The sequence below is a fragment of the Hippopotamus amphibius genome, chromosome 17, assembly GCF_030028045.1.
Source record: "Hippopotamus amphibius kiboko isolate mHipAmp2 chromosome 17, mHipAmp2.hap2, whole genome shotgun sequence".
In the NCBI taxonomy this organism is placed as follows: Eukaryota; Metazoa; Chordata; class Mammalia; order Artiodactyla; family Hippopotamidae; genus Hippopotamus; species Hippopotamus amphibius.
In genome coordinates this window covers 34,728,934-34,744,964 of record NC_080202.1, presented here as the reverse complement: position 1 = coordinate 34,744,964, position 16,031 = coordinate 34,728,934, and the positions used below count along the sequence as shown (strand labels likewise).

The 16,031-nt window shown below is 37.4% G+C and overlaps 1 protein-coding gene and 1 pseudogene across 2 annotated transcripts in view; one reads left to right on the top strand and one right to left on the bottom strand.

The window, feature by feature from the left end:
- The window catches only part of UTP18 (UTP18 small subunit processome component), a 49,971-nt gene extending 35,027 nt beyond the window's left edge, over nucleotides 1–14,944 (top strand). For both annotated transcript variants that reach the window (XM_057715504.1, XM_057715503.1), the window contains exons 11-14: nucleotides 6,513–6,687; nucleotides 10,655–10,797; nucleotides 12,152–12,190; nucleotides 14,789–14,944. In XM_057715504.1, the coding sequence (XP_057571487.1) occupies nucleotides 6,513–6,687; nucleotides 10,655–10,797; nucleotides 12,152–12,176 (343 nt within the window). In that variant the 3' untranslated portion in view covers nucleotides 12,177–12,190; nucleotides 14,789–14,944. The remainder of the gene's footprint in view (nucleotides 1–6,512; nucleotides 6,688–10,654; nucleotides 10,798–12,151; nucleotides 12,191–14,788) is intronic.
- LOC130840214 (26S proteasome non-ATPase regulatory subunit 10-like) lies at nucleotides 13,671–14,360 on the bottom strand (annotated as a pseudogene).
- Nucleotides 14,945–16,031: the final 1,087 nt, after the last annotated feature.

Sequence of the window (16,031 nt, the reverse complement as noted above, 5' to 3'; positions counted from 1 at the left end):
GAGTCTGTTTCTTTTTTGTTACATTCACTTGTTTGTTGTATTTTTTGAATTCCACATATCAGTATCATACAGTATTTGTTTCTGACTTATTTCACTTAGCATAGTCTCCTCCAAGTCCATCCATGTTGTTGCAAATGGCAAAATTTCATTCTTTTTTATGGCTGAGTTCTACTGCTTTTTTAAAGGTACATCTCTGTGTGTGGATGTGTTTAAATATATAAATGGTACAATTACGAGCAGTTTTGCAAAGTAAGGAGTCTTACAAGAAATAAAGAGCATTTAGTCCAGTTTGTCTTGAGAATGAATCTTTTTGTGCCATCTATATAATCCCTTTGAAAGTCAGCTTCAAACATTCTGTGCTTCAGCTTTTATATAGCTTTATCTTTTATCTTTTAAAATGTCTAAATATACCTTGGATTGGTATTTTTCCTACTTAAATCTGGGTTTTAAACCCTTAGCTTAAAACTTTGCTTCAGGATTTTTGTGATTTCAGTAATCTACCTGGATTGGGAGGATGTGGAAACTAGTCTTCTGTAATTTAAAGCTAACAAAAGTTTCTCTTTCATCTTTGTATCTAAGAAATTTTTAGTATTAGTTTATTCTGATGATGATTGTCCCTTTTCTGTTACCTCTCCATTTTTTTGTGTATCTGTTTTTGATTTCTGGCTGGTGTCTTAGTGTAATCCTGCATGTCCATCACAGCAGCTTCTAGCCACATGTGCTATTTAATTTTAAGTTAATTAGTGACACTGGCCACATTTTAAGTGTTCAGTAGCCACATGTGTCTAGTGGCTATCATATTGAGCAGCATGGCTATAGAGATTTCCATAATTGCAGAAAGGTGTACTGAGTAGTGCCAGTGTAATCCAATGATTTTTATTGATAAGGAAACTGAGGTCTACGAGTTAGGTAATTGTGTTGTTTATTGGTTGTTACTAATCAGACTAAGATGGGTCTTATTATTGGCAGAGCTGGATCTGGAACTCATATTGTCTAGTTTCCAATTCTTCCACACTGCCACCCCCTAAGTATTTTGATTTTATTTTAAAAGAATACTGAATAATTCAGGGCTATAGAAAAGTATGAAATCCAGTATGATTTAGGGCCTGGAATTAATAGTTCTTTAATTTTAGTGCTCTCGTTGAACATATAAAATGGGTTTCATTTTGCTTCATCTAGAGATTCTTTAGGACGTATGTGCTTTATAATGCAAGAAAAACCTGTTTTATTCAGTGATATGTTTTTGCTTCAGTTTCCTCACTCATAAAAACATTTATTGAGCATTGAGCTGGGAATTGTGAGATATAATAATGCATCACGATCACGTTTTCATAGTCTATGATCTTATGCGGGGACATGCATACATGTATTTCTATTAACAAGGTGAGACATCTTTTTTTAAAAATTTTATATTTATTTATTGGCTGCATTGGGTCTTTGTTGCTGCAGGTGGACTCTTTAGTTGCTTTGAGCAGGGACTACTTCTCCTTGTGGTGTGTGGGCTTCTTGTTATGGTGGCTTCTCTTGTTGCAGAGCACAAGGCTCTAGGTGCATGGGCTTCAGCAGTTGCAGTGTGCAGGCTCAGTAGTTGTGGTGCAAGGGCTTAGTTGCTCTGAGGCATGTGGGATCTTCCTGGACCAGGGATTGGACCCATGTCCCCTGCACTGGCAGGCGGATTCTTTTTTTTTTTTTTTTAAGAACTTTTCTTGAGATATAGTTAACAGACAATAAACTGCATATATTTAGAGTGTACAATTTGGTATCCCAGTCTCCCAATTCATTCCCTTTCAACCCTCCCCATTTTCCCCACTTGGTGTCCATATGTTTGTTCTCTACATCTGTGTCTCTATTTCTGCCTTGCAAACCAGTTGATTTGTACCATTTTTCTATAGTCCACATATGTGTGTTAATATACGATATTTGTTTTTCTCTTTCTGGCTTACTTCACTCTGTATGACAGTCTCTGGGTCCATCCATGTCTCTACAAATGTCCTAGTTTCGTTCCTTTTCACAGCTGAGTAATATTCCATTGTATGTATGTACCACATCTTTTTTATGCATTTATCTGTTGGTGGACATTTAGGTTGCTTCCATGTCCTGGCTATTGTAAATAGTGCTGCAGTGAACATTGGAGTGCGTGTGTCTTTTTGAATTATGGGTTTCTCTGGGTATATGCCCAGCAGTGGGATTGCTGGGTCATATGGTAACTCTGTTTTTAGTTTTTTAAGGAAGCACCATACCACCTCCATAGTGACTGTATCAATTTACATTCCCACCAGCAATGCAAGAGTGTTCCCTTTTCTCCACACCCTCTCCCCATTTACTATTTGTAGATTTTCTGATGATGCCCATTCTAACCGGTGTGAGGTGATACCTCATAGTTTTGAATGGCATTTCTTTAATAACTAGTAATGTTGAGCAGCTTTTCATGTGCCTCTTGGCCATCTGTATGTCTTCTTTGGAGAGATGCCTATTTAGATCTTCTGCCCATTTTTTGATTGGGTTGTTTGTTTTTTGATATTGTGCTGGATGAACTCTTTATATATTTCAGAGATTAATCCTTTGTCTGTTGATTCGTTTGCAAATATTTTCTCCCATTCTGAGGGTTGTCGTTTCGTCTTGCTTATAGTTTCCTATTCTGTGCAGAAGCTTTGAAGTTTCATTAGGTCCCACTTATTTATTTTTGTTTTTATTTCCATTCTAGGGGGTGGATCAAAAAAGATCTTGCTGTTATTTACGTCGAAGAGTGTCCTTCCTATGTTTTCCTCTAGGAGTTTGATAGTGTCTGGCCTTACATTTAGGTCTTTAATCCATTTGGAGTTTATTTTTGTGTATGGTGTTAGGAAGTGTTCTAATTTCATTCTTCTACATGCAGCTGTCCAGTTTTCCCAGCACCATCTATTGAAGAGGCTGCCTTTTCTGCATTGTATATCCTTGGCTCCTTTGTCGTAGATTAGTTGACCATAGTTTATCTCTGGGCTTTCTATCCTGTTCCATTGATGTATATTTCTGTTTTTCTGCCAATACCATACTGTCTTGATCACTGTAGCCTTGTAGTATAGCCTGAAGTCAGGAAGCCTGATTCCACCCACTCTGTCTTTCCTTCTCAAGATAGCTTTGGCTATTCGGGGTCTTTTGCATTTCCACACAAATCATAAAATTTCTTGTTCTCGTTCTGGGAAAAATGCCATTGGTAATTTGATTGGGATTGCATTGAATCTGTAAATTGCTTTGGGTAGTATAGTCATTTTCACAATGTTGATTCTTCCAATCCAAGAACATGGTACGTCCCTTCATCTGTTTGTGTCGTCTTTGATTTCTTTCATTGTCTTATAGTTTTCTGAGTACAGGTCTTTTACCTCCTTGATTAGGTTTATTCCTAGGTATTTTATTCTTTTTGTAGGCAGGCGGATTCTTAACCACTGCGCCACCAGGGGAGTCCCAAGGGGAGGCATCTTTTTTTATTTTTATTTTTTTATTTTTTGGGGGGTACACCAAGTTCAATCATCTGTTTTTATACACATATCCCCATATCCCCTCCCTTCCTTGACTCCCCCCCCTTGAGTCCCCCCCACCCTCCCCACCCCAGTCCTCTAAGGCATCTTCCATCCTCGAGTTGGACTCCCAAGGGGAGACATCTTAAGGCCTGCAGTTGAGATACAGTGTTTTAACTTTAAGAGTGTTAGGGATGGTGAAGACTGTTATAGTTGAATGTCTGGAAAAGGTTTTTGCGGACATTGGCACTTGAGGTGGCCATTTTGAGGGCCAGGTGGGGTTCAGAGAAAGACATTGCAGATAGTGGAAAGGGTGAGAGAATTCAGGTTTGTGTTCTGAGAGGAGTATGGATGGGATGACTCTTAAAGGGGGTTAGGCTACAAAGGTAAGCAGACAGAGGGTAACTTGCAGAAATGTCTTTTATGCTGTGTCAAAGAATATTAAGTGGAAAGGGAAACTTAAGGGTTTTTAAGCAGAGGAGAATCATGATGCTTGAATTTTAGGGTTTGAAGCTAGAAGGGGAATAGAGGTGCAGGTAGATGAGCCTTGAGGTCACTGCAGTAATCGAGGCATTAAGTAATAAGGGTGGGAATGGGAATAGGGAGCTAGCTAAATGATGCTTGTAACATATGTCATAACTGCTTAGAAAATTGGGATGAGAGAGAAGCAGTGACATTCTCAGGCACTAGGCCAAGACAGCCAGAAGAGTGGAGCTGTCCATAGAATGAGGGTGGAGGAGGGAGGCGTGTCAGAGATAGGTTCATGGGGCTGTGTCCACAAGCAGTTAGAAATGAGTGGAATTAGATTAAAGACACTCGTTTGATGGTCCGTGGGGAGTAAATGAGATGAGAGAGATACTAGAGGTTGGTTGATCTGGCTAATTGCCATCATTCCTGTTGGGGAAGATTTTTGTGTCTTAGGACACTTTGAGGTTGCTGATCTGCTAATGGATTGGCTTCTTGATTCTAGAACCTGCTTCTAGTCCAGCCAGCTATGGTTGAGGATGGAAGGATGACGATCATGTCTGTTTCTTTAGTTAGGAATTCAGGGGTGAGCTTCTTTCTCCCTTTGTTCCTGTTCTTCCACTTATAATACACTGTGTTTTTTTGTTGTTGTTGTTTGTTTTTTTTTTTTAAACCTGGTATCTCCCTTCTCCAACTCACGTCTTACCTACCTCTTCCACAAAGCTTCACTGGAGCAACTTCACCTCATATTGACTTTTCCCTTCCTTGAGGTTCTGGATCACATAAAGAGCTTAGCTTATATTCTCTTGTATTTCTGGGTATTTCTTGCAGGTGTATTTTTTTCTGGGATTAAATTCTTTCTGATATTCTGTGTTCCTGTGACTGCTGGTGATATAGATATCATTCAGTAAATAACCACTCTCAGTAGCATATTAGAATCAGTTGTCAATATATTTTAGCACAAATACCACTGTAAGTTTCCATATATCAAAATGATTAACTTGTGGCATTTTTGTTCCATACATCTAAGCAATCGTCACATAAGAATTCATAGGCTATATTTAAGAGTACTCTGATGTTTACGATGGTAAGATTTGATTTAAAATTGATATTTAGAAGAGAGCTATATGGATTATAACTTTGTCTTTAATTAAGATGGATTTAGGCATAAATTAGTGTTCAGCAAGAAAACAAATTTAGTATAAAATAAGTACAGTAAATAGATATTTTGATCCAAGTCAAAAATATAAATAAGGAAAAGATAAGTTTTGTCTTAATTTGAGGTGTTATAACACAGTACCATAGACTTGGTAGCTTATAATCAAGAGAAACTTATTTTTCATATTTCTGGAGACTGGAAGCCTGAAATTATATAAAATTATATAAATCCAGTATGTATTGTTTCTCCTGAATGGTTAATATTGACTACATAGAGTTACCTGTACTTAAATTAAGGGGTTCTTAATGTATATGAAATATACATCAGAAACAGTATATGTAAGTAGTTTGAAGACTTTAAAGCACTAAATCTAACATACTTTTGTGTGTTGACAATAATTTCAAGCTATGGAATCTTGTGTGTGAACTGAATTTGTCTTGTTTATGCATTGTGCCTGGTTCACTGTAGGCAGTGAGTATTAAGTGATAAGTGAGAATGTTTGAGTGTAGGAATGAGAGAACATTAATGAAATACATGTGTGTTGCCTTTGTTAGCTCCAGGCTTAATTTCTTGCATCTTTCAGGTTTATATTGCATTTGCTAATTAAGTTTGAATTAAGTATCTATGAATTACAAGTACGTTATTCTTATTCCTTATAAATGATGCCCATAACAGTAGGTGGTCTGAACATTGAGGTGAAAAATGTTTACTGAAAGTTTCTTGTCTGTGAATGATTCTGTTAAAGTCATTAAGATTTACTTTTTATGAATATTGGCTATAATTCATTGCTGGTAAATGTTTCAGTAAACTTGGAGTGGATGATCACTTCCGTAACTCTTGACTGTGGATATTCCCAGTAGAGTAAAAAAGTAAGATGCCTGCTGTTACAGCTGTTGTTCAGCACTGTTTTGGAAGTTCTCATAAATAGAATAGAATTAAAAAAAGAAAGGAGGAGACCTATTTAAATAGGGGAAGGACAGTTCTTATTTGCATATTATGATGTTAGGTTGGCCATAAATGCCATGAGAGTGGCAGTCAGCCTCTTTTGTTTGCCTTTGCATCCCAGGCACTTAAATAGTGCCTGGCATAGAGTTGAAATTCAGTAAATATTTATTGAAGGAATGAATGAGGAAGATTCTACGCCTTCTTGGATTTCCTAGCTAGGCTAGTACTTAAAAAGCTGTCAGAGTTAATGAGAGATCAGTGAGACTACAGTAGAACTGATAGACTGTGTCTAGTTTTTCTCTTGGGATGAACTCTCCAGCCCATGGTCCCTGTGTAATACCATACATTTCCTGTAAATATCCGTTTGGGGGGTTAGATCTTTATTCACTTAAGTTGTGGAAACTCTTTTGCTTGTTTTTAATCTGTTGTATTCCTTTTTCTGTTTGCAGTTCTAATTGTGGAGTGGTAAACATATACAATCAAGATTCTTGTCTCCAAGAAACAAACCCCAAACCGATAAAAGCTATAATGAACTTGGTTACAGGTGTTACTTCTCTGACCTTCAATCCTACTACAGAAATCTTGGCAATTGCTTCAGAAAAAATGAAAGAAGCAATCAGATTGGTAATATTCCTTTACCCTTTCCTTTTAGCATTGATTATTTTAAAATTTAAAGTTGAAAACATGGAAAGGTAATAGGAACGTGTTGGATTATTTTAAAAAGAGTAGCCTCTTTTGAGTAGAAATTGCTAGTATTGTAGCTTTTGGGTGTGATTATGGAAATGACAAAAAGTAGCCAGCAAATTTGTATTATGTCTGTTCTTTTGGGAAAGCTATGCTGTCCATTTCTAGTATTTCTTAAGTGGTGGTCTTAATTTTCAGAGGTTTCTTTCAGCATATACATGAAGGAATATATTTAAAGCAAACACTTCATTCTTCTATAGTTTTCTTTCCTTATCTACCTTTTTAAGGCCTGGTGTCATAATGGAGTGGAGGCAATTCTTGAATTTTGAAAATAAATTGAGCTTGGAAATAAATTATTTAAAAAGATTTAATTTAAATAGCTGGCTAATACTTGTGAAGATAGCTCTGTTCCAGGGGTCCCCAGGACCTCCCCCAGGTTTAGTGAATAGAATAGTAAATAAAAGGACTCACAAGACTGATAATATAGTCACACTCACGGCTAAGAATTATTACAGGGAAAGGATACAAAGCAAAATCAGCAAAAGGAAAAGGTGCATGGGGTGAAACCTTGAGGAAACCAGGCACAGGCTTCCAAGAGTCCTCTCCTAGTGCAGGTCACATAGGACATATTTAATTCCTCCGACAGCAAGTTGTGACAACATGTGTTAAGTGTTTTCTGCCAGAGGAGCTTATTAGAGACTCAGTGTCCAAGGTTTTTATTGGGGGGGTTGATCATGTAGGTACCCTCTGCCTAGGAGGTACCCAAAATGAAGGCTCCCAGAAGTAAAGGCAAGTGTTCAGCATAAACCACATTGGACAAATCATTTAGGCATAATGAACTATCCTTATCATTTAGGGAAAGTTTCCCATCTTTGTAGGGACCTGTATGCTCGTCAGATTCCCAGACACCATCTTAAGGGCCACTTGCAAGTGGGCCTTTCTAAGGATAGCAGCCTCAGGCCAGTGTTGACTCTTCTCTGCCCAACCTCAGAGGTTAGCTTAAGTGTCACTCCATCTCTGTGAAGTTTGCTACCCTTCAGACAGAACCAGTTTCTTCATTCATTCAGTAGTTACTTGCTGTAGGCCAGGTATACAGATGGCATAGAACTTTGAATAGCAGCATTGTGTTGTGCTATTGTTATGTGTATACTACCAGATTGTAAGCACTTTACAGAGATTCTTATTTTTATCTTGCTTACTCAGCAAATAAACCTTGCATGCTTCATTAGCTTTGTTTAATAGTGTATAGTTTACAAAGATTTATAAAGAATTCTACAAAAAAAATTTGAGCCAAGTAACAGTGATCAGAGGATTAGCTCACCCAAAGTCAACAGCTAGTAAAGAGCAGTGAACTGTGATGCTAGATTCCATCTTCTTTCTAGCATTTTAATGGTTTTCTAACTAAATTCCTCAGAGCCCTAGAATGTGTACAGGACTTCAGATGGCAAGTAGGGCAAGTAGGAGGCTAAGCTCCTCCCTGTATCATGTAGAGCAGCTACAATATTACTTGTAGTATATATTGGCATTCTGTGTAAGATTTTCTTGAGGGAAGAAAGAGTTCTGCTGGAAAAAGTGTTTGGAAGATATACCATTGCTTTTTATTGCCTCTGTTGAATGAATCATTTGATAAATGAGAGGGTTCTAATTCAAGTCAGCTTTAAAATCCCTGGTCCTGTAATGGGAGTGGTGGACTATTACATTTTAACCTTTTATCATTTTAATGGTAGTCAAGTGTTTTAGAAAACCATGGGATCCATCTCTGTTGACATAATATATTCTGCAAGATGCCTAGTAGTTAGTTCTGCCTAGTTTGCTTCAGTGATTGTGGCAGTATTTATGGTTTTCTATTGTGGCAAAATCATACAAGGAATTCATTAGTAATAGTCAACTCCCATTTTTTAAATGGTAGTCAACCATCATATCTAATGGAAAGAAGCCAGGCATAGCAGTTCAGAATGCTGCAGTGAAACAGTGTTAGTATCATTAAATGCAGTCTCTTATAATGATCCAAACAGTTCTCTTATTGCAGCACAAAGCTGTGGATATAAATCTAAGCCATTGTATCAGTAGGAGACTCAGAAGTTAAATTCTTATTGCATCTACAATCTTAAATGTTGTAGAAGTTGTGGAACTCCTTATCCATTAAATTAAGGATGAGAGAGCTCTTATTTGTTGAATTTTGATATCTGGACCCTTAAGTAAAATACAGAAATTATTTTCGAGATAAAGGGAACTTTCTGAATTAAAGAAGTTGGGTTTTTATGGGACTGTTTCTTATTAGTTCAATTACAGCTTTTAATACAGGGATCATAAAGAGAGGTTGGAACACAGCTGAGTTTTAAATAAGCAAGTGGGGGTCATTGGTCTTAGGGAAGATATCCTAATTAAAACACTGGGGAACTTTGCAAGTAGATACAGTTGAGACTTTTAGGAGTGCATAAACATGTTTTTTGCCCCCAATACCCAAGTCAGTAGGGGAGATCAAATTTAAAATTAAAATGTCAATAAGTTGATATTTATCCTCCATCAGAAAGAACGCATCAGCTTGTTGTGTGAAGCCATGGCCACTGTGTACAGTTAGTAGGTTATTTGTTGCACAAGGGTACCACATCTAAACGGACTCCGTTTACATCATAATCTCTGTATTTACCTCAGTGTTTCTGATAATTTTGTAACAGAATTGTTCTGTTTATTTAGCTAGAAAAATACACAGCTACCTTCTGGTAAAAATTTAAAAAATTGCTTTGTGTCTTGTGCCCCAGTTTTTGTGAACTTCTTAGCTTTGATGGGTCAAGACCACTTCTCATTAGCACTAATGCTTTTGCATTGATGCCAGGCTGTGCAGGCAGAGTCTGCTTCCCAGAGAAGTTGAAAATTGAAAATGGCTTGAAGATTCACTGTAAACTTTACTTTCTTGACAAAATGGTCAGTAGGCATTTATCAGAGGGAGTAGGGCCTAGTGACTGACTGAAACCTGTGTAATAGACAGATTTATCTAATAGTGGGTTTTACCTGGTACTTATCTATGAAAATCACCTTGATTGGGTGGTTTAAAGTCTCATCTAAAAGTGTGAAGGATGATAGACTACCATGATTAATAGCTGAATGATAATTCTGTATGTGAGTATGAAGGTACTGTATTTCTTGGAAGAGCTAGAGAATGTGTCAGAGTGAGAGTTGTTAAAATCCTAGACTGCTTGAGGTAACGGGGCTTCCATGCTTGGGTTTTATTTATCCATAAATTGAATGAAGACTTGTCTTGCCTAGCCTGGGTTTGGGCCCATTTTCCCCCACGTAGACTTTCCTGGAGAAAGAGACCTGCCCTTGAGGTGAGCTTTTGGCTCTTTCTCAATCAAAACACAGTTTCATGTGATGAACCAGGTTTTCATGGTTCAGCCCTCCTCGAGGAGAGGTTGCAAAAGGCAAAGAATATACCACAGTTGAGAAATAAAAGTGAAAAAAGACCGTTATATGATATTAGAAGATTTGATATGACTTTGTCTTGGCTTCAAACTCTTCATAATGTTTAAAGTATCTTTTCCTTTGACCAAATTTTAGTATTCTTTACTGTGGTTATTAAGTTAGAGCATTAATGGGTTCTACTATTGACTTTTCATTTTATTCATTCACTCATTCGACTCTCCCAGGCACCATACTAGTTGCTGCATTTTAATGCAGCATCCAGAAAGCACTTTCTTCTCTTCCATCCCTTCCTTCTCAGTTAATAGCACATTGAGAATAAAATTTTAATTTTGGAACACTTTGCTGTATTAAGAGAACTGTACTTGATGTGTGCTACAATCAAAATGAATTTTTTGTTCCAGCAAAATGTTAGAATGAAGACTCAAATTTAAGAAAAATGAGCTCCCAGTAGTTGTAGTTTAAAGCTTTTTATTATTTCCTTCAGGTTCACCTTCCTTCCTGTACAGTATTTTCAAACTTCCCAGTTGTTAAAAAGAAGAATATTTCTCTTGTTCATACCATGGATTTTTCTCCCAGAAGTGGGTATTTTGCCTTGGGGAATGAAAAGGGCAAGGCCTTGATGTATAGGTAGGTATTATTTATGTTTTAAAAGTCAGAAGGAAGTCTCAACTTCTTTTGAAAATGTGAAGATAAAGTTGTTACATTCCCAATTCTATAATTATGTATAATTTCTTAGATCTGTAATTTATTAATTATAGTTATGAATTATTAATTGATAAATTGTCTTCATATCTAACAAAATGTGCATTTTTCTACCATAAAATGTCACTAGCAGAAAATATACTTGGGAGATTTTTAGAGGAGACGGGGAAGCTGTATTTTGAAAATGTCAAATTGAGGAAAAGTTGCCACTTTAATAATACTACTACTTTCTTGGTGCCTTATGTTTAGGTTAGCCTTATTGACTTGACAGTGTTCTATTTATTTCACAAGATTTAGGTGATTTTTTTTTTTGAAGAGGTGTTTCTTTTCGTGTAGCTGTAAGCTTTAAATAAGGATGTTAACTACAAAGATACCAAAAATTTATGCTATGTCCAGGTTCTTTTCTGTGCTCAACCCAGGTTCTTTTCTGTGCTCAACCTACTTGGCTACAAAGCAAGAACAAATAAAATCTAATTACGTTGTTTCTAAAAGATACAGGTGACAAGGTGGTTCTGGGGGAGAACCTGTGGCTTAAACCATAGCCGCCTTTCGTTGCTCCCATGGGTTGGCAGTGATTGTTGCATAGAACCCTGTGTTTATGTTTGTATGCTTCAGGGAAGGCCTGTTTGCAAAGAAACTAAAATCTGGGGTGAAGAAGAGGAGGAATACAAATTGGTTTTGAGGAGACAGTTGTGAAAAAAAGAGAACATAGCAAACAATAATATGGTTTATAGTTTTACTTACTTTGAAAGGAAAATGGGTGGGTGGTGCCGGGAAAATTGATAATTCCCTCATTCTCATTTCAGGTCATTTTTGGAGTGATTCTTTCAGTTTGGATTTTATAAAAGGATGCAGATTCTTACTGCACTTAGAAATTCTCTTCCAAAGCTTTGGTTTATTATAGTAACTGATTTTTTTTCTATTCCTAAGCCCCGTAGCCCATTAAAGTTTTCACCAGAGCATTGGTCTCTAAGTGAGACTGTTTCTAGCATGTGAGTTGGACTGACAACATTTTTGTTGGATACGGCTGATCATGTATTTCATAGACCCTGATTTAATGCTTTGGAGCAAGCTGATGGCTTTTATCTAAAATCTGAGGTATTAGCATTAGGATTCTTCAGAATGTCAGCTTGAGGAGTCTTAACCTATCTGCCTAGTGAGAGTGATTGTGATTACATTTCCGCACCTAAAGTCTTCCTAAGTGCCATTCTGTTATCTGATTGGCAGTACCCTGGGTAATCTCAAAATTGTTTTGATGATTTGTCTTTTACTTTTTCAGGTTGCATCATTACTCAGACTTTTAAAGAGATTATTTGAGGTAAGAAAATCTTTCACTTTTTTTTCATTGTACAAAGTTTTAAGGTTACACCCATTGCTGTCAATTGGCAGAGGGACCATATTAATTCATTTTTTTTTCCTTTGCCTCTGGGTTCCTGTATCTTCAGATATGGGAGTGGGATGGACCTAGATCAGGAAGAACCTAGTTGGACTTGAACCTTTCTTGGGAATTTCTTATCCCAAATCACAACAATTTGGCTCAGTTCTTCTGAGGGCAGATCTTTAATATTGTGTCCATAATGGTCATCAAAATTATAGTTACTGAATATTTAATCCACAAAGGAGAAGAGACTTAACTGAGAGATACAAGTATCTCCGGATATAATTACAGCTTCCATAAGCTCCAACTCTTTTATTTTTTGTGTTTCCTGAGAGGTTATAAGTGGCTTTGCCTTGTAGCTAGTTAATCGTTGGTCATTAGTTTTGCCGCCATATATAATATATATATTTAGCATATGCATGTATGTGTACACACATATATACCATATAGGCATTTCTTTTTCTTCTGGTTTTATTGAGATACAGTTGGCATACAGCACTGTATAAGTTTCAGGTGTACAGCATAATGATTTGACTTACATACATCATGAAATGATTATTACAGTAAGTTTAGTGAACATCCATCATCTCATGTAGGTACAGAATTAAAGAAATAAAGAAAAACTTTCTTCCTTGTGGTGAGAAGTCCTAGGATTTACTCTCTTAACCACTTTCATATATAACACACAGCAGTGTTAGTTATATTTCTCATGTTGTACATCACAATCCTAGTACTTATTTATCTTATAACTTGAAGTTTGTACCTTTTTTTTTAAACAATACACTTTATTTTGGAGGGAAATAGCTCATTACAAACATACATTGGTACACAAGCTATTATTTTTCATTATTTTAGTGTTTATGAATGCCAGACTTGGAGAGCATGCCCTCTAAATTGAAAATCTGGTCCTCATGGTATATTAGTATTCCTCCTGTAACAAAAACAAATTAAACCACACTGTTGGAAAAAACAGAAATATTTGGCATAGGTCTCTGAGTGAGCTTGAAAAACGAGTTACAGTGTGTTTCAGCTGTATGGAGGAACCTTCTAGAATCCACCTAGAAACATTTGGCAAAACAATTGGCCTGGTGCTATTTGGGTTGTTCTGCATCAGAGGAGGATAGGAGGGTGCACAGCAGGGTGCTGAAGACTCACAGCAGCCACAGAATCACTTACTCAGAGTTAACCAAGATTCAATACAGAACAATATACAACAATAGTAGAACAGTCTCAACAGTTATTCAATGCCTGGAAAGCAAGTTGTAAGCTAAGAAATACCTCAGCAGAAACAATGGTCAATGTGTTTATAAGACTTGGAAGATTGAAAAACTTAATCATTCATAGATGATGTCTTGTGCACAAGTACATTAGTTTCTAGGACATTAGGGGACAACCACAAAACATACAAAGTAACAATAAATCCAGGCTGCTTAACTTTCCACCATTCTCTTGAATATTAAACCCAGACCATCTTTGGTCACTTGCAGGGGTGTCTTTTCTTCTTTATTCTCAGTGTAAATACTTGCTCCTTGGGACACCAGCAGTTTTGCTTCTTCCACTCGCTCCTTGTCACAGGCTAAGTGTGGAAGAGTGTTACCCTCAGTGTCTTGGATGCTTGTGGAAGCTTTGTAGTACAGAAGGGTATGAATCATCTTCAAGTTACTCTTGGCTGCTGCCCGGTGCATTGCTGTAGCCTCATAATGGTCCTTAGCATCGGGATTGGCCCCGTCTTCCAGTAACATGACAGCAATCTCATGCCTGTTCTTGGAAGCTGCATAATGTAGGGGAGTACAGCCATTTTGACTGACAGCATTCACTTGAGCACCTTTTCCCAGAAGAGCTTTTACAATCTCATCCCAGCCAGCAGAAGCAGCAATATGAAGAGGAGACCAACCTGCATCATCTTTATCATTCACTGGTACTCCAAGTTGCAGAAGAATTCAACAATTTCTGTATGTCCAGCGGAACATGCCCTATGCAACGCATTTCTGCTGTCCTGGTCAGTCCTCGTGGCCAGGGATTTATTGGCCAGGATCCTCTCCTTCAGCTCCTCCAGCTTCCCACTGTAGGCCAGATTGCAGACCGTTAGGTTAGACACACACCCCTCCATTTTGCTTTCCCAGGATCTAGGTCGAAGTTTGTACCTTTTGACTTCAAGGTACAAGGTTTGTGCCTTCCTCCAGTTGCTGCTTGATATTGAAAACAGTAGGATGTGCTTCTCTTCCCATGGCTTGATTTTGCACCTGAGATGTTGTGGTTCTGAGGTTGAGCTTTGCATTTAGCCTGTTCACCACAATTGACTAATTTGGTCTTCTCTGAGATTCATAAATGTTGAGGAGAGACTCTGGGAATGCATTTAGAGTTAATAGGAGAAAGAATTTTTGAAGGTAGCAGGTTTTTGAGCAAAACATTAGCCAGGAGGGGAAAGCAGTCCAGCTATCTTGCCTCACAAAACAACACTTGCTAGTGCATATTGTTTGTTGATGAGCAGTGGCTGGCTGTAAATCAAGTATATAATTTCTTCTGTTCTTTCCTCAGATCCAGTTGAGGCACAAGAGAAACCCGTCCTCATAAATCTTCTCAGAAAGTTTCCAGAATGTGCCATAATATATGGATAATGATATATTGAGCCAGCTGTGCTTATTTAAATTACCAGAATTGTTTTAATAAACCCATAGTAACTTTTGTGTGAAACTAAGTGTATGTGGTTCTTTCCTGTCCATCTGTACACACATATGCTAATTTGGGTGCATTTCTTTTAAGACTGAACATGAGAGACTGGGAGTACCTGTCTGTAGCCAAAAATAATATAGGTAGATAGTCTCATATTTCACAGTTAACCCTGATTAGTATTTCCCCCTTTCCAAACATAGATCTCTCTGTTTCTGGGTATCAGCTATCAGAGGTTCTGATGAGCCAGGAATGTCAGTTCACATTTATGAGAGCCATAAAATCTAATGGAATGAATTTTGAACCTCCAGGTTTTCCTAGAAAGGTAGTTGTGGAAGCAGAAAGACTTTTCTAGGCTTAGTACTTCAAATGATTGTCACTGTTACTTTGTAGTGAAGGGGGCATATGAAAACCTGGTATGCTTGTCTTACTAATTATTAGGCACTCCCCTTCCTGGAAATGTTCATGACACCAACTTTGAAGTTTAGTTTAGGTTCCAAGTTTGACAGCTGGTTGCGTAATTCTTTACTCATAATATAACCTTGCTTAAGTCCCTATGCTTAGGAAAAACATTATATTATGTATTTCACCCCACCTCCTTACTAAAATGTGGAAGAGAAATGGCAGGTTAGAAAAGGAAATTATTCCAGTGACGAAAAATGGTTCTGGCTCTGCCCAGAAAAGTAATAGATCCCACTTAACTGTACAAACAAACAGGTCAATGTGGGGTATCTTCAGTGTCTTCAGGGTTCTTTCCAGGTCTATGGGTGATAGACCTGGAAAGGACCCTGATTGTGTTAACCTATCCCAGCATTCTTCTGAAAGAACATTTTCTGTTAAGATGGGCTGTTGCTGTACAATTGTGGAGACCCTTTCTATGTGGCCACCTTTTTTAGCAGCATCTTCCACAGTAAATAATACTAATGCTAAAATTTTTAAAGTCCTAAATCCAGTTGGCTTATTAGTATTATTTCTCTCCCGAGTTGCTAGGGGGCAGCCTTAGATTATGTGATTAATTGAAGGCAAGGTTTTGTAGCTTTTTATCATCACTTATCTTTAGCTTCAGCTCATTGTTTCAGAAATGGACACCAAGTCTTATATGTGCTTATTT